General features: G+C 39.0%; 1 protein-coding gene across 1 annotated transcript in view; it reads right to left on the reverse strand.

Annotated features, from left to right (window-relative positions):
- Positions 1–16,626, reverse strand: part of Rabep1 (rabaptin, RAB GTPase binding effector protein 1) — a 97,410-nt gene extending 80,784 nt beyond the window's left edge. The window contains exon 1 of the mRNA XM_078042720.1: positions 16,372–16,626. Coding sequence (XP_077898846.1) covers positions 16,372–16,405 — 34 coding nt within the window. The 5' untranslated portion in view covers positions 16,406–16,626. The remainder of the gene's footprint in view (positions 1–16,371) is intronic.
- Positions 16,627–19,562: the final 2,936 nt, after the last annotated feature.

Consider the following 19,562-nt stretch of genomic DNA (forward strand, 5'->3'; position numbering starts at 1 on the left):
CAATGAAAAAATGGATGCGATCTAAATGGATACCTCATCAAAGAAGATATACAGATGGTAAGTAGACATATAAAAAGATGTTTAGTATCATATGTCATTAGGGAACTGCTACTTTTATTATGAATGTAATACAGTGGATTAAAACAAATTGAGGGCCAAGAACGGTGGGAAGCCTGTAATTTCAGATACTCCAGTGGCTGAGGCAAGAGAATCAAAAGTTAAAGGTTCTTCTGGACAAATTAGATCCTGTATCAAAAATAAAATAAAAAACAGTGGGGATGTAGCTCAGTGGTACAATTCCCCTGAATTCAATCCCCATACCCCACCAAACAAAACTGAGGGAAGTTGGTCTACACTGAAGATAGTTAAGGGTTCTTATTGAGAAAGAAATGTTTTACTGTTCTTTGCACAAGTCACATAGGTTCTATATATGGAATGTTTTTGCCAATTTTTGATGTACCAATTTAAGAAGAACACTAGCAAACTACATGGTATTACAGTATCTGGCTAGCTTAAATGTAGCAGGAGTTAACAGAAACTTAACAGGAGACAAGTACAACATGCTGCAGGTATTGTACCCTCATGTGAAGAAATGCCCCAAATGAAAAGAAAGCTCCTCAATATCTTAAGATCTTTTGTGTACAAGATAAATCAGCCCATTTTGATTTATTCAAAGAGCCTAGAACCAAGGTGAAGAGGGGAAGTAATATGGGCCCAATAAAATTAAGAATACCCATACTTAATACTATCACAAAAGAATGGAAAATTTCTAAAGAAACTAGATTTCCATCTGTTTGCAAAACATTTTCTTGCAATAGAGACAGACTTAAACTGTTAATGTCCTTTCATGACACTCTGCAGAGTCCTAACAGGTTCACAGTGTATTAAAATAAAGCAGCAGTTTCAGAAATATTCTGACACTTGAGTAATTTAGAAAGCTGGGGAAATAAGATCGAGATGAAGAGGGGTAGCAGAAAGTAGACATCAACTGAGGCTAAAAAGGGAAAAAAAAAGTTCATCTCAATATTTGATAGCTTTAACCAAAGGAACAGAAACTCACATCATGGTCTGCTCCCCACAATTCATCAAATTTAATACAAACCTAATCATATCCTGCACTTATTATTACTCTACCAGTCATTTTTACCGCAGTTTCTATGAAAGAACTAAGCTCTAATGCCCAGGGCACTTGATATATATAAAGAATTAACTTCTTCCCTGCATATCTATAATGGTACTGGTTATAACATATTTAGGATAATTGGGAAAATGGCCAAATTATTTTGTGTTCTTTAGTTAAGATAACCCAGGAGGGGGGCTAGGGTTGTGGCTCAGTGGTACAGCACTTGCCTAGCACATTTGAGACACTGGGTTCAATCCTCAGCACCATGTAAAAATAAAATAAAGTTATTGTGTCCATCTACAACAACAAAAAATAACCCAGGAAAGACCCAGAAGAAAATAGTGAGACCTTAATAGTAACAATAAAAAGGGCTGGGGATGTGGCTCCAGAGGTTAAGCAACTGGGGGGGGGGGAGGGAAGGAAGGAAGGAAGGAAGGAAGGAAGGAAGGAAGGAAGGAAGGAAGGAAGGAAGGAAGGAAGGAAGGAAGGAAATAAAGGTATGCAGAGTATATCTAGTCAGTCTCTTCTACCTCAGTTTTTTTCACTCATCCTTTCCTCTCTTCTGTTATGAAGGAGAAGGTACCTGTCTCTCCTACTGACTCATCCTCTTGATCCATCTCATCTGCTCTCCATTTTCCTGAGGCCTAGCCCCACCTATCATCTCCTTATTTTTACATTTTCAGGCTCTCCCTTTCCACTGGTAGTTTCCCAAGCATCCAATTATTTAAATTTCTCTTCTTACACACACACACACACACACACACACACACACACACACACACACACACCCTTTCTATTCCATGAAGTGACTGTCCTAGTTTTATGCTTATCTTCATAACTTAAAAAGTTTATAGTCTACACATGCTGCCTATTTACTCCTTCTTTATTGAAATTCTTCTTAGAGGTCTTGATAATCGCTTAATTGCTAATTTTAGTGATATTATCTGAATTCTCTGCAATATTCATTCAGATTGATGATCATTCCCTCTCCTCCCTCAGACTTTCTCTAGTGTTGATTTCTCCTACTAATCTTTCTAACCAGGTTCACTGGCTTCCCTTCTTCATCCAACCTATTGGTTTATCTGTGGCCTTCCTTATCACCTATACTTTTCTCCCTGAGCACTGTTCATCTTTCATGATTTATAAGCCACTTCACTCCTAAAACACATCTACATCACCGACTTCTTCCCTGAACTCTAGGCCTATATTTCTAGCTATTTACTAAATATTTCTACATGGCTGCTCTACTAGTACTCCAGAGTAACCTACCTAAAACCAAATTGCTACTTCCTATTATAAATAAAATAAAAATATATAACAACATTGGGAAGTGAACTTAGGGGCGCTTTACCACTGAGCACTTTTTTTTTTTTTTTTTGGAGACAGGGTCTAGGTTGCTGAGGTTGATTGGCCATAAACTTGCAAACCTCAGGCATGCACCACTGCACCCAGTAATCTTTTATCTTCTTGACAACTATCATTCTAACTGGAGTGAGGTGTTATTTCACTGTGGTTTTGATTTATATTTCCTTAATTAGCAACAGTGCACATTTTTTCATATACCTGTTGGCCATCTGTATATCTCATTTTGAGGAATATCTATTCAGGTGTTTTGCTCATTTTTTTTTTTAACTATAAAGTTCCTTATATATCACGGAGATTAACTCTTTAATGTCTGGTTTCCAGATCTTGTCTCCCACTATGTAGGTTTTCTTCACTATCGTTTCCTTCCCTTTGCATTTGCTTCTTAGTCTGATGTTCTCTCATTGGTCTACTTTTGCTTTTGTTGTCTATGCTAGATATCTGAGGTCACATTTAAAAAAAAAAAATCACTGACCAGAATAATGTGGAAATTTCCCCCATTTTCTTCTAGTAGTTTCATAGTTTGGGACCTTACATTTATGTCCTTGACTGGCTTTTGTTTATATTTATTTATTTTGGCAATACTGGAGATTGAACTTAGAGGCCAAGTGCATATGCTAGGCAAGTAAATCTGAGTTCCATCCCCAACCTTTTATTTGGAGACAGGGTCTTGCTAAGTTGCCCAGGCTGGCCTCAAACTTGTGATCCTGCATCAGCCTCCCAAGCAGCTTGAATTATAGGCTTGTGCCACTGTAGCCCTTCATCAACTTTGAGTTAATTCTCTGCTTGTGGATATTCAGTGTTCCGACATCATTTGCCTATGTATTCTTGGCATCTTTGTTGAAAATCAGTTCTGTTGTGCATGTGGACTTATTTCCAGATGCTCTATTCTGTTCCATTGGTCTACGTGTCAGTTTTTAAGCCAATATCACATTGTTTTGATTACTATAGGTTCCTGGCATATTTTGATACCAAACAGCATGATGCTTCCAGCTTTATTATTTTTGTTCAGAGTTGCTTAGGCTATGCAGGATTTTTTCTGATTCTATACAAATCTTACTAGTGTTTTATATTTCTCTAATGAATATTATGGGTAGTTTGATGAGAATTTCAATTAATCCATAGATTGCTCTTGGTATGGACATTTAAACAATATTAATTCTTCCACCCATGAACATGGGATATATTTCCATTTATATCATCTTTCATCAATGTTTCAAAATTTTTAGTGCTAAGATCTTTTACTTCCTTAGCTAAACTTTTTCCTAAATTGTTTTCTGTAGCTATTGTAAATGAAACTGTTTTCTTCACTTCTTTTTCAGATAATCTGTTGTTAGTACACAGAAACACTACTAATTTTTGTAATGTTGTTGTGTGCCTACAACTTTACTGAATTATTTTATACATTCTAACAGTTTATTTGGTAGAGTTTGAGGGTTTTTAAATATATCATTAGCAAACTAGGGCAGTTTAACTTCTTCCTTTCAAATTGGATTCCTTTTAGTACTTTCTCTTGCCTAAAGCTCTAGGTAAGGGCTTCAGTAACTCCAGTACTATTCCAAACAGAAGTGGTAAATATGACAACCACAAGAATGGGAAGTTATATCCATTTATGTATAATATATCAAAATACATTCTACTGTCATGCACATCTAAAAAGAATTTTTAAAAATCCAGGAATTTAGATTTAAAACTTTAAATTTTCCTATCATATAATGAATATGAAGAGATGTGGGCACATAATGGTACCCAAAGATGCCTACATTCTGCTACCTGTAACCTGTGAATGTTAGGATACATGGCCAAGAAGAATTAAGACTGCAAATAGAATCAAGGTTAATAATCTCATTGTAAATGTGGGGGATTATCCTGTATTATCTGAATGGGCCAAATGTACCCCAAATTTCCTTAAAGAGGGAAGCAGAAGAGGCGGTCAGAGAGATTTGAAGATACCACGCTTCTGGCTTAAAGATGGAAGGAGCCATGAGTCCAGAAATGCAGCAGATTCTAGAAGCTGGAAAAGGTAAGGAAACGAATTCTCTCCTAAAACCTCCAATAGGAGCCTACCAACAGCTTGATTTTAGCTCAGTGAAGCCAATTCCAAGCTTCTGGCCTCTAGAAGTAAAGGTTAATAGAAGTGTGTTATTTTAAGCCACGAAGTTTGAAATAGTTTGTTTATAGCATAAACAGAAAAATGTTAGTCCATTATGTTGCTACCTAAGAGTATGGCTGAGACAGAGTAATTTATAAAGAAATTTATTTATTTACTTATTTATTTTTAAAGTGATGGGACTGGGGCTGTAGCTCAACGATAGAGTGCTTGCCTCACATGCGTGAGGCATTGGGTTTGATCCTCAGCACCACATAAAAATAAATAAACGAAATAAAGGCATTGTGTCCATCTACAACTAAAAAAAATTTTTTTAATGTGGTAAACATGGGCATCCCTGTCTTGTTCCAGACATTAAGAAAAAGCTTTCAACTCTTTCCCTATTCAATATATTTACTGTGGTTTTGTCATCTCTGAGGTTTGTGTTGAGGTTTTTTTTCTTCTAGACCTAATTTCTTGTGTTTTGGTCATGAAGGGATATTGAATTTTGTCAAATATGCTTTATCTGCATCTATTGAAATGATTTTATGTTGGTGAGATCACTTCTACTGAGTTTCCTATGTTGAAACATCATCATTCAATCCTACTTTGTCAGGGTGAATAATCTTGTTAATTTATTGAATTTGGTTTGCTAATTTTCTGTTGAAGATTTTTGCCTCTATGTTCATCAAGGGTATTGGCCTGTTTTTCTTTCTTTCTTGTATTCTTGCCTGATTTAGGTAGCATGGTGATATTGGCATTCAATTTTTATAATGTTTGAGAAGAACTAATGTCAATTCTTCTGTAAATGTTTGGTAGAATTCAGCAGTGAAGCCATCAAGTTCTGGACTTTTCTCTTGGGAGACTTTTTATTACCAATTTAATCTTCTTACTCATTATTGGACTGTTTAGATTTCTTTTCTTCATGATTCAATCTTGGCAGGTTTTTCATATGTCCAGGAAATTATCCATTTTTTCTCCATCTTTCAAAATATCTATACAAGCTGGGCACAGTAGTGCACAACTATAATCCCACCAAAGTGGGAGACTAAAACAGGAGGATGGCAAGCGTGGGGCCAGCCTAGGAAACTTAGCAAAAACCTGTCTCAACTATTGTAGGGCAACAGTTACATGTATGACTGCATATTTGGTGCAATGCTACATCGTGTACAGAGAAATGAAAAGGTGTGCTGCAGTTGTGTACAATGAATCAAAATGCATTCTGCTGTCATATATACCTAACTAAAATAAATAAATAAAAATTTTACAAAAGAATCTGTCTAAAAAAATTTTTTTAAAGGGTTAGATATGTAGCTCATAGGGAAGTAGCTACAGGTGCGATCTGAAACAGGAAAACAAAATTCTACATAACTCTCAATACTCTTCATAAAATGTCTCTGCTGGATTAACAAAATATTGTGACTGGAGCCAGGGAAAGTGATGCATACCTGAAATCCCAGCTACTGAGTAGGCTCAGGCAGTTTTTCAGGTTCAAGGCCAGCCTAAGCAACTTCGAAAGACTATCTCAAAGGCTGTGTGGGGCATTGGAAATGCAGTTCAGTGGTACAGCACCCCTGGATTTAAGTACCAAAGAAACACACACACATGTTTATATTTACATATATACATACACACACAGAGGCGGGGGGAGTGAATGGGAAAGAATTACCACATAATTGTAACTGCGTGCTTTTGTTTGACTTTTCTTCAACAAATAATTACCACTCATACACTAGCCGGCTGTCTCTCCCTCTGTAGATGTTCTCCCTTAAATGTGTATTCCTTGCTTTACCCCAAAGGTATCTCTCTTGAGATTACCCCATTCTCCTTGGCTAGGTTATCCACTTTCCTAAATAAATCTGTCTATACTTTTGACACACAGAGAGAAAGATACACCACTATCAGAATTGTTCTTTCCTTGTGGTATCTATATTCGCATTAGACTTTTAAGCCTCATAAGGACCATTTCATTTTGCCATATTATCTCCAATGCAATACCCATTATCAATAAGCACACACAATAAATTATCTTTTAAAAATGGAAGTACTGGGGCTACAGGTATAGCTCAGTGGTAGAACGCATGCTTTGCATACACAAGGCCTGGGGTCTGATCTCCAACACCAAAATAAATAAATAAATGTATTAAAGAAAAAGAAATGATTATCAAGACAGTCTTAAGTGTTCTGACTATAATCAGTCTCTATTAATTCATGATTCTTTCCAGGAAATATCTGGTTCTAAAGAAAGCTTATTCTACATAAAAAGAAACAGTAACCAGCAAAGAGGTGAGGGCTCCTTGCTACTCCTAAATTCTAGTACCGGCTTTACTATAATGCAAATCACTTCTATTTGGTACTCAGTTTCCTAATCTGTAAAATGAGAAAGACACTGAGTGTCCAGGATTCCTTTCAGTTTTATGACTCCACTACTTTGTGTAAGGAGATCTAGAACATCAGTACCATCAAAAGTCATTAACAACTGGATCTGTCTGAAAGAGAACCAAAAGAGGGCTGGGGTTGTGGCTTAGTGATAGAGCCCTTGCCTGGCGATCCTCAGCACCACATAAACAAAATAAAGGTACTATGTCCATCTACAATTTTAAAAATTTTTTTAAAAAAAGAACCAAAAGAACATTAAGTAGGTTCAATTCATATATTAGGAGAAATAAACAAAATACTTTGGGAAAAAAAGGATTATCATCACGTTTCTTCAGGACTAGGGAGTGGGGTTGTAGTTCAGTGGTAGAACACATGCCTAGCACATGTGAGGCACTGGTTAGACCCTCAGCACCACATAAAAATAAAATGAAAGTACTGTGGTCCATCTACAACTAAAAAAAATTTTTCTTCAGGACCAATATGTAGAAAAAAAATCTTTTTCTCCGCGTGGTTCTAGGGAAGAGAATGTAAAACAATAGGTAGAAGTTAGAGTGAGACAAGTTTCAATTTAATTAAAGGTAAAATAAGTATCAGACCCAGTTAAACTAGGAGGTAGTAAGATCCTCTCCAAAAGGAACAGAACTCAGGCTACCACTTGAAAGAGATTCAGGTGTCTAATGATAAAATTGACCGAAAATACCTTCTTTCAACAGGGAGAGAGAGGAGGGATAACGAAGTACTGGGGACTGAAATGGAACAAATTATCTTCTATGAGTATGATTATATCAAAATGAACCCCATTTATATATAATTATAATATACTAATAAAATCACTTTTTTAAAAAAGATCTTTCTTCGTAGCTCTTCCTTTTCTTCCTTAAATCCAATAGTACTGACAATTTCCATTTTCTCACTGGGCACCTTCTCAGTTCACATGTTACTAAAGCCTATTCCTTCACTAGAGCACATAAAACTATTAAAAATTTGGGGTGTTTTGTTTTTTTTTTTCCAGTACTAGGGATGAACTCGGGGATACTACCACCACTGAGTTACATCCCCACCCCACCTTTTTTTTTAAACTATTTTTTATTTTGCAACTTACTAATTTGCCACGGCTGGCCTGGAACTTGGGGTCCTCCTGCCCCAGCATGCCAAGTCACTGGAATTACAGCACACACCACACTGGGCTTATACATGATTAATTTCTATTCCCCAAACACACATTATCTGACCCAACAGTACCACACAAAAATAAACAATAAATGCCTAGTAGATATTATTATAAAGACTAAACTCATCATTGTTATAACAACTATACAAGAACATATCAAATTTCACGCAATAAACAAGGCACAGCCAGGCAGGTAACAAATGCTTGTAATTCTGGCAACTTGGGAAGCTGAGGCAGGGGGCCAGCCTTGGCAACTCAGTGAGATGCTGTCTCAAAAGAGAATAAGGATTAGGAATGTAGCTTAGTGGTAAAGCACTCCTGGATTCAATCTCCAGTACCACAAAAAAGAAAAATTTAAAATACTGGGGAGTGATATTGGCTCAATTATATTGTTACATTGTGTGCATGCACAAATACATACCAAAATTCATCACCATGTACAACTATAATGCACCAACATAATATGTGGAGAAAAAAAATAAGCGTATATGTGCAGAGTCTTATAAAAGTAATGCATATGTTTACATATATAAATTTGAATATTATCATTCCCCATAATCCCACTCCCAAAGGCTCACCTCCTTTATAAAGGTTGTATTTCTATTCTTTCATTATTGTCTTCTATAACATTAATTCAATTTTCACTGAGTGACTACCATGTATCAGGTACCATTCCAGATACAATTAAAAAAATACAGAAAACTGATTTAAAAAATAGATAAACTACACTCAGTAGCACATGCCTGTAATCCCAGCTACTCAGGCGAGTATGGCAGGATTGCAAGTTCGAAGACAGCATGGTCAATTTAGCAAGACTGTCTCAAAATAAAAATAAAAAAGACTGGAGCTCAGTGATAGAGCACACAAGGGTTCAACCCCCTGTGACCAAATGCAAGGATTATTTGAATAAATAGTGTTAAGACAATTGGCTGTCCATTTGGGGCAAAAATAAGCTCATATCCCTATGTCATAGCAAAAATAAACTCCAGATGTAGACAGTTTCCCCCAGCAATCTACAAAGCTCTTTGTTTACAAGCAAGTTCTGCTGTAGTAGCACTTCAATGAACTCTGTCCTGTAAAAAGCCACAGTTTTGTCCTCTTCACCCTGGTCTGGATCTCAGTTCTGAAAACTGCTTCTTCTAGATATGCTCCTTCCTTGCTCTTCCTCAGCCCTGGAAAAGTGGCTACTCCTCTCTATTATTACTGCTTTCTGTAAGATTTTCTTTTCTCTTTACCAGGTAATCTGTTAATGATCCTTTATATTAAACTTCCACTGTTTAAACTTAAAAATAAACTCCAGATGAATTAAAATACTAGACAAATGACAACTATAAAGGTGTAGAAAGAGATGTGAGGTGGACAGCAAGAGAGCTGGGGAGGCCTTCCTCATAAAACAAGAAACTCAGCACCACAAATGAAAAACAATAGTAAGATCTACATAAAAACTGCTTTCTGCAGAATAAAAGATAAACAACAAACTTGGAGACCAAAATTTCTAAAACATACAGAAAAGCTAATATAGTTTACAAAGACCATCTTAAATTAATGTGAAGAGAACAATCCAATAGGGGAGGGAAAAAAAAAAAGGCTGGGCATGGTGGTGCACACTTGTAATCCCAGCAGCTCAGTAGGCTGAGGCAAGAGGATGAGTTCAAAGCTAGTCTAAGCAATTTAGCAGGGAATTAAGCAATTTAGTGACACCCTATCTCAAAATAAAAAATGTGTTGGGCATGTATGTATTATATGTCAAAATACATTCTGCTATCATGTATGACTAAAAAAAAAAGAATTTAAATTTAAAAAAAATGTGTTGGGGATGTGGCACAGTGAATAAGCACCCCTGAGTTCAATCCCTGATACAAAAAAAGAAAAAAGAAAAAGAAAATAGATTTAAATTGCCAATTCATAAAAGAAATAAAGATGGCCAATAAGCTAAAAATATGCTATAATTAACAATATAATCAGCCAAGCCAGGTGGCACACTTCTGTAATTCCAGATACTTGAGAGGCTGAGACAAGGGGGAATCCCAAATTCCAGGCCAGCCTCCACAACTTACTTAGTGAGACCTGTCTCCAAATAAAAAAAAATTTTAAGTGTGTGTGTGTGTGTGCTGTGCGCGACAACCCACATACCAATATGATTACTAATGATTAGCAAAGTGCAAATTACAAAGTTAACATGTCATCTACCTGCTTAAAACCTACTTAGAGAATGGCTTCCTCTACAGTTCTAAGGATAAAAGGCCACACAGGCTAGCCCATGCCCATTTTACACACTTGTTCTCTCTCTCTCTAGTCCAGGCACACAGACCTTTCTTCAGTTCTCTTACTCATCCTGCTTCCTCTAAGAAAGGGACTCCTGTTCATCCATTATATCTCAGATTCAGGACCACTTCCTCAGAAACCTTTCCCAACCTCTCCTCAATGAGTGAAATACCTTCCTCAATTACAGGCATCATAATACTATGTATATCTCACAGTTGTTCGAACTAAAAACCTTTAGAATTCCTTGACTCCGCTCTTTCTCTTCCACCCCATATCCAATGTATCAGAAAACCCTATTGGCCATACTTTCAAAATGTAACTTCCATCAATACTTCCTTCTCCAAAACCCAACATCTTTTTCCTGGATTCATGCTTCCCTTGTTTCCCTATTACCTTACTGCTGATCCAGCAACCAGAGTAATTTTTTAAAAACTTAAGTCATATCATATCACTCTTCTGTTCAAAACTTTTTCAATGGTTCCCCATAGTGAAAGCCAATACTTAATATTGCTTCTAGGGCCCTACAAAAATATACCCCTACCTCATTGCCTCTCTGATCTCATATCCTATTACTTTCCTCTCTCTCATCACCATTCTGGTCACACTGATCTCCAAAATGGCAGACATGCTCCTTCAAGGTATTTGCAAAAAAATAAAAAAAGATCTCTCTGTAACACTCTTTGTCCAGATTCCTTCAGTTTGCCTCCTTCAAGTGTTTGCACAACTGTCATTTTCTCAGTAAGATTACCATTGTACTCTATTTAAGGCCAGCCCCACCCATTCCCATTATTCTGTTCTTTTTTTGTTTCTATGCACTTTTCACCTAACAATCCATCTTTCATGTTTGTTGCTCAGCATCTTTTTGTCCCACTAGGGCAACATTATTATCTGTGTTACTCACTGAGGTATTCCAAATACCTAGAACTGTGCCTGGAAAGTAGTACACATTCATATTAATTGAATAAATAAATGGTTTTATACCTATGAGATCTCTAATTAATGACTAAATCATTCACACGTAGGAATAGGGACTAGGTCTGGTTTACTTCATCCCTGCATTTCCTAGAGACTAACAGAGGGCTTCGCATGATGTAGATACCCAACTACTAGTTAAATGAAGAATACCACATTTTTTAGCTGGGTGTGATGGCATACACCTGTAATCCCAGTGACTTGAGACTGTGCCAGGAGGATCACAAGTTCAAGGCCAGCCTGAGCAACTGAGCAAGTCCTTGTATCAAAATAAAAATTTAAAAAGGGCCGGGTGAAATAGCACACACCTGTGATCACAGCAGCTCAGGAGGCTAAGGCAGGAGGATCATAAATTCAAAGCTAGCTTCAGCAACTTAGCAAGACCCTGTCTCTAAATAAAATACAAAAAAAAAAACAAACAAAGGGCTAGGGATGTGGCTCAGTGGCTAAGTATCCCTGAGTTCAATCATTAGTATCAAAAAAAAGGCTGGTAGATTACCCCTGGGTTCAATCCCCAATACCACCACCAAAAAAAAAAAAAAAAAAAAGTATACTTAAAAAAAAAAAAATCAGAAAATCCCAGCTTTTGGGAGATACAGGAGGGAGACCACAAAATTAAGGCCTGCCTGAGCAACTTAATGAGACACTGTTTCAAAATAAAAAATAAAGGGCTGGGCTGGGCATGGTGGCATGCACCTATAATCCCAACAACTGAGGAGGCCCAGGCAAGAGGATCACAAGGCCAGCAACTTAGTGAGGCCCTGTCTCAAAAAATAAAAAAAAGCTGGGGATGTGACTCAGTGGTTAAGCACCCGTGGGTTCAATCCCCAGTACCAAAAAATAATAAATAATAAAGGGCTGGGGAGGTGGCTCAATGGTAAAGTACCTGAGTTCCACCCCTTGAGGTAGGGGTGAGGTAGTGGGGTTAACAAGGATGAGTCAGACTTATAATCCTGACATGGAAGTGCTCCATATGGTCTAACAACTCAGTCAGAGGGTGCCGGCATCAAAGAGCCTATTTGAATTCTGGGTCCCCTATTTACTAGCTGTATAACTTAAGGCATATTTCTTTAACTTCTCTGTTTCAGTTTCCTCATCACTAAAACAGAAGCAATATCCACTTCACTAACATTAAGATTTCCTGAGATATTACCAACAAAGCTTATATAACATTCCATGGTCATTTACATGGTCCATGAACAGGTAAGTAATTATGATGCTAACATTGTTAAGTGAGACAGGCAAGTTGTAGAACTATGTATGCAAGCCATGTCTAGCAGGGATAAAAGGTAGCCTGAGTCTATGTAACTAACAGAAAACTTATTGAGTGGTTACCTCTGGGAAATGAAGGAAAACATACTTCTACTTTTTAATATATACATTTTTTTCTGATACATAAAAGCATAAAAGTTGCACATATTAAAAGCGTACCATGGGTGCTGGGGATGTGGCTCAAGTGGTAGCAGGATCGCCTGGCTTGCGTGCGACCCGGGTTCGATCCTCAGCACCACATACCAACAAAAATGTTGTGTCTGCCGAGAACTAAAAAATAAATATTAAAAATTCTCTCTCTCTCTCCTCTCTCACTCTCTCTTTAAAAAAAAAAAAAAAAAAAGCGTACCATGGGACTGGGATTGTGGCTCAATGGTAGAGCTCTTGCCTAGCACCTGTGAGGCACTGGGTTTGATTCTCAGCACCACATATAAATAAATTAATAAATAAAGGTCCATCAACAATTTTTAAAAATATTTTTTTAAAAAAGCATACCATGTCACATTTTGATTCTTGTATGTAATGTGAAATGTTTAAATCATTTTAAACATATTATCTTTTACTATCATTTATGGTGAAAACGTTCAAAATCCTTTCTATATACACACATACTTTTTTTTTTTTTTTGATGCTACATCCCAGTCCTTTCTTTTTTCTAACTGAGAATTGAACCCACAGACCCTTTACCACTGAGCCATATCTCCAGCTTTTTTATTTTGAGATAGGGTCTCACTAAGTTATCCAGCCTGACCTTGAACTTGCCACCCTCCTAACTCAAGACTCCCAAGAAGCTGAGTTACAGGCCTATGCCACCATACCTGGGGGGCTTGCTCTCCCCAGGCCCTCTCCTCTCCCCACTATATATACATATATATATTTTTTTTAGTTGTAGGTGATAGAATACCTTTATTTTACTTATATTTATGTCATGCTGAGGATCGAACCCAATGCCTCACATATGCTAGGCAAGTTATCTACCACTGAGCTACAACCACAGCCCCCATATATAAGTATTTTTAATGGAGGGATTACAAAAAATAGAAAGCTTAAATAAAGTAATGAAGTAAAATTAGAATAAATGCTTCTAAAATATAATTTAAGTTAAATTAAAATATGAAGATTTCTACAATCTTTGAGTTCTCAAGGGAAAACAAATTAACCAACTGAAATATGACTATTCAATTACCATTAATCTAAATGAGTAAACTAAGATGAACCATCCAAAAAAAGCAAGACTTTTTCAAAAATCTATAAAATAAGGAATTAAAGAGAAATTTTAAATAACATTTCATCCTATCGATTTACACACAAATCTACTCTTTTCTTAATCCCATGAAAAGAAATTCAATATATGTCAAAAAGGAAAACAAATGACATAAAAGACAATTGCTTTTGAAATGGAATAAAAGCAAACAAAATCAAAAACTAAGCAGTTACCTTTTACTGTCAGTTTCATGCAAAAGAATTCTGCAATAGTTTTGTTTTTTAAATCAGCAGAAGCTAGGGAATTCAAGTGTGCTTATGACCAATGAGTTCAACTGCAGAAAAAAATTAAATCCCAAGATGAATTGTGAAGCAGACAATGATACAAAGCACTCAAAACACAGGAAATTCTCTACTTTTATGAACAGTAGCTGTAGCCACCCACTTACTACATTAATTTATAATAAAAACTGCAATTTATGCAAGCTAAATCTCATCCAATAGTCATAAGATTTGAAAAATAGGAAATAAACCTGCACTAAGAATAGCAAGAATACAAGATTTCCCAAAGCTAATGTTTTCCTAGCCTCTTTCAAGTGCTTAGTCACTTCTATTTACAAGGAAGACCATTTCACATCTTGAAAGAGGCAGAGAATTTAGATCACAGACTGTCATGTCACCTGAGCTGCCCTAGCCATTTGTTTCCATGCAACTCAAGAGAAAGCAGAAGCAGCAAGGCATACCTAGCACCCCAGATCAGAGACAGAAGCCACTGAGCTTTCTCTGTATTCTGCCTCACTCTGCAGTATCAAAGGTTTGTCAAGTGCTAAGTTTTCTTCCCTGGCATCAAATGCAAAAGGTGAGGAATAAATTGTCACCTGAAAACATCCTAGGTTTCCTCGGACAAACCACCAGACATGCCTCCCTTCTCCTCTGCTGGAATAGAACCAGCAAGGTGATTCTTATGTCCACTTTGGGTGCTGGACATCTTACCTTAGGCAACTAATATAACCCAACATTTCAGGCTAACAGGCTTTGGAGTGCAAAGAGAGCAGAAGCCTTAAAATCTGATAACACTGTTTCCAGTTCCCCAAAGGCAAGAATAAACAGTAAGGTTTTCATGAAAGGTTATTACAAGAGACTACCCTGGGCAAAGCAAATTTTTAAGTAGCTTCTATGCCAAGCACCATATCTCAACATTCTACTCACACTCAAAGATGCTAGGCACAAAGGTCAATTATACATTCACTACATAAAGGAGGCTCTTGACAAAGACTAAGCATATTCTTTCCAAACATAACTCCAAGTAGTAAATTCTGGGTAAATGTGGTCAATCTCTGAAGCAGAGCTTAGTCCACTTCCCTGAGAGTCATGAAGGGCTCTGACAACTAACTTGGATCATTCAGGATGAGGCTCTATTTCCTCCCAAGAACATAAATGCTATAAGAAACAGCTGGGCTGGGGTTGTGGCTCAGTGGTAGAGCGCTTGCCTGGCCTGTGTGAGGCACTGGGTTCCATCATCAGCACCACATAAAAATAAAGGTATTGTGTCCATCTGCAACTTAAAAAAAAAAAAAAAAAAAAAAAAAACCTGAGCGAGCACCTGTAATCCCTGCCACTCTGGGGGATCTTCTGAACCCTAGAGGAGGTCAACCTGGGTAAGAGAGAACCAGATCTCTTTGAAAATAATAATAGGGCTGGGGGTGTGGTTCAATGGTAGAGCACTTGCCTAGCAGGCATGAGGCCCTGGGTTCAATTTCCTCCACCACAAAAATATTTAATATTTAATAATAAACATTTCTCGATTTGGGTATTCTCATTATTCCTAACACTCTCAGAAAAATACAAAGCTATAGGTTAAGTAAATAATGTTACCATCTTAATAAATAAAACAGGCAGAAATTAACCTCATCTGAATATAGTGAGGCTCTAAGAGCATAATATGGTCAGAGTTTGTTAGTGAAGGATCCCGAGCCCTAGCATTTAACCATTAAGGAACACTGCCCTTCAAGGAATGCTACTAAATCCATTTACTGATCCGAACTAGTTGTATGCCACAAAACTGGGTGCAAAGAGCGTGGACTTGGGAGGAGGGAGCTGGTGTGAGAGGATACATCAGCACAACCAAGATTTTGTTGTTGGGTTTTTGTGTGTTTTTTTTTTTTCCATTAACGAATACAGCACATGTTCCCGGTCTCCATCCTCCCCACGGAACCCACGTGCCGGTCGCACAGCAGCTTCCTCACCACGCTCCCCGGCTTCTCCCAGGTCCCCGCAGCCTCCCCACGCCCTTCTCTCGGCTCGCCTGCGGGTGCTGCAGCCGAAGCCTCTCGCCCCCTCCCCAGCGACGGCCGCCCAGGCCCCCGCGCCGCCTTCGCGCGCCGCCCGCGCCGGTCCCGCGGGCTCCCGCCTCCGCCCGGCGGGGTCACCCCCGGGGCCTGCGCACGCCCTTCCCGCCGCACGCCCCAAGGTTCCCCCGCGACGCCGGCGCCGGGCAGGCCGCGCCCGCCGCGCCTGCCATGGTGGGCGCCTCACCGTCAGGCTGGGGAGCCGGGCCCGGCTGCGCCATGGCCAGGGACCGGCCTCGGGGAGCGGGGATGGGCGGGGAAGCGGCGTCCCGGGATGCCGCGGGCTCAGCTGGCGGAGGAGGCGTCGACCGAGCCGCCGCCGCCGCTGCCCAGGGAGGAACCGCTAAGGCTGGAGCCGCCGGCACCGCCACAGCCGCGGGCAGAGACGGACCCGAGCGCCGACCTCCGCCTCCTCATCCTGACAGCGGGAAATAAGCACTGCGCAGGCGCGGGGGGGATGGGGCGGCACGTGACATTGGCCTGAGGGGAGGGGAGGGGCTTCGCGAGGGTGGGGGTAGCGCGGGGAGGTTAGGCTCTGGAGTGGAGGGGAGGGGTCGATAGACGCGGCACAGGAGGGAGGTTTAATACAGAGGAAGAAGTGAATTTGCAACTCCGGCGGGAAAGGCTCGGCCTCCGGGAGGATCCGCTTCCAGCACTGAGGCAAAAAAGAAGAAAAGAAAAGGACGAGAAGAGACCGAATGGTGGAGAGTAAATCAATCCTCTATCTCCCTAACTGTGTGACCTTGGGAGAGTCACTTAATCTCTTGGAACATCCATTCTAATAACGGCTAAGAACAGTTTAAATAGGATAAAAAAAATTTTTAGGAAAAACTGTTTCCGACAGAACTGGGGCCAGTCTTGTGTTGCAGAGGCTGGTTTAGTTTCCATTAAGCAATAACTCTTTTAGTTGCCAGGCACAGAAAGAGCTTGCTAGGGATACAGCCAGATATTGCCTGTACTCATGACAGGAAAAGAGAAATAATATACAGAAAGTACTGTTTTTATACCTAGGCCTACCCTAGGCCCCATACTTCACAGGCTCCTCTCTACCCACCCCGGCTTACCCTAGAGTGAGTACTTAATAGAATCTGGCACATTAGGACCAAATGCTGGGAACGTGTGACCCCAGAATTCCCTCCCCAGATGACTGAAGCAGTGGCCTCTTTCCCAAGTTCATTCTTTCTAGGGCAGAATCTGGGCATTCCCTAAAGTATCAAAGGGCAGCTAAGTTTTGAGGAGGTGGCCACAGCACTTGAATATTTAAGCTGTTATGTCCACAGATTCCTGGTGGTACAAGACTAAGGTAAAAAAAGAAGATATGTGAGCCATGGGCCAATAGTTCAGCCAGAGCTTATGCTACCCTCACCACCTCATTCTATTGCATAAAGCCCAGGAGTCCAGCAAATCTAAATTCAAGGCCACTCTTCAGGGTCATTAAATATAGCATATTTGTCAAAATAGAAGAATAGACTATATTAAGGTTATCAGTTAACTGGAGTGGTTTGCAATATTAAATAATTTAGGCAGACATGTGACATTTATTTGTTCTTTTGCCCAGGTCTTCCTAACATTAGGGGAGAGCTTTATTCCACTTTTTTTTTTGAGTTTTTGAGCAGTTAACATCCTCACCGCTGGTTTACCTTAGAAATAGCAAGCAAGGCTAGGCACAGTGTCATATGCCTGTAATCGTGGCAACTCAGGAGGCTGAAACAGGAAGATTACAAGTTCAAAGCCAGCCTCTGCAACTTACCAAAGCCCTAAGTAACTTAGTGAGACCCTGTCTCAAAATAAAAAGGCCTGGGGATATGGCTCAGTGTTTAAGTGCTCCTGGGTTCAATCCCCAACATCAAAAAAGAAAGAGCAAGCAGGGCCCTTTTCCACAACTACCCTTACATGACTTTCCTAAGTGAGCAAATCCATACTAAGCACAAAGACCTTTGGCCAGGATAAGCAGCCCAGAGTAGTTGTGATGATTAACAGGACATAAGGGCCATAAAGATAACAGACACTAATGCCCTCTACAGGAGGGCTTCTCTCAGTGAATGAGTTGCTCATTTATTGCCATTGATAATCAGGCTTGAAACCAGGCCCTCAAGATCAAGGTCATTCTGAACCACTCAGGCATCTGATTTGGACACCCAGAATCCCCGCCACTACTCCCCCACCCCCACCCCAGCCCCACGCCCTCGCACCGCCAAGGGTTGAAAAAGCAATTCTGAAATCAAATCAGAGTTACCTACATTTTTATATTTTTAGGTAAACCCTAAGACACAGCAATTCAACTCCTAAGTATATATGCTAGAGAAAACTAGTGTGTGCTCAAAGGCTTTATTAAGTATAAAAGAAGTGATTCTTGGATTCTGAAGAAAATTGAGAGATAAGACATGAAATAATGACATGTCAATTATACTGCATGTGTGCACCAGTAGACAAATGCAAGAATGTTAACAGGCCACTCAGAAAGCTGAGGCAGGAGGACCACAAGTTCAAGAACAACTTGGCAAGACCCTTTCTCAAAACAAAAAGTGAGAAAGACAAGAATGGGATCCTAATTAGAATAAGATATACTCCATGGATGTATAATATGTCAAAATACACTCTAGAGTCATGTGTATCTAAAGAGAACAAAGGAGAAAAAAAAAAAGGGAAAAGGACTGGGGATGAAGATCATTGGCAGGAAGCCCCTGGTTCAATCCCCAGTACCACCAAAAAAAAAAAAAAGAATATTCATTGGAGCATGGTTCATGATACAATAAGTGACCCAAACATTCATCAACAATAATTTAAATTTTTTGAATTAAATATTCATTATATTGGATATTTAATGGAATACTCTATAGCAATAAAATGAGCAAATTAGAGCCACATAGTCAATATAGGCGAATCTCACAAATATAATTTTAAAAGAAATGATAAAATCATATAGCATGATTCTACTTATATAAAGTTCCAAAACAAGTAAACATAATGAGTGAATAGGAGATATGCTGTAAAGAGAGGAAGACAACCAGTATCACAGAATGACTTTAGTCATGACTAGTTCTGGCATGCTGTTAATAAGGATGCCTAAAAGTCTACCTTCTAGGAGACTGGCTTTGTGATTTTCATTTTCTGAAAATAGAGACTGAACCTAAGGAGATCTCCCACTGAGCTACATCCCCAGTCCTTTTTATTCTTTATTTTGAGACAAGGGTCTCTCTAAATTGCTAAAGCTGGTCTTAAACTTTCAATCCTCTGCCTTAGCCTCCTGAGTCACTTGGATTACAGGCTTGCACCACTGTGACAAGCTCCAATGTGAAATTTCTTTTTTTTTTTAATATTTTTTTTAGTAGATGAACACAATATCCTTATTTATTTATTTTTTATATGGTGCTGAGG

Source organism: Ictidomys tridecemlineatus, chromosome 3 (assembly GCF_052094955.1).
Source record: "Ictidomys tridecemlineatus isolate mIctTri1 chromosome 3, mIctTri1.hap1, whole genome shotgun sequence".
Taxonomy (NCBI): Eukaryota; Metazoa; Chordata; class Mammalia; order Rodentia; family Sciuridae; genus Ictidomys; species Ictidomys tridecemlineatus.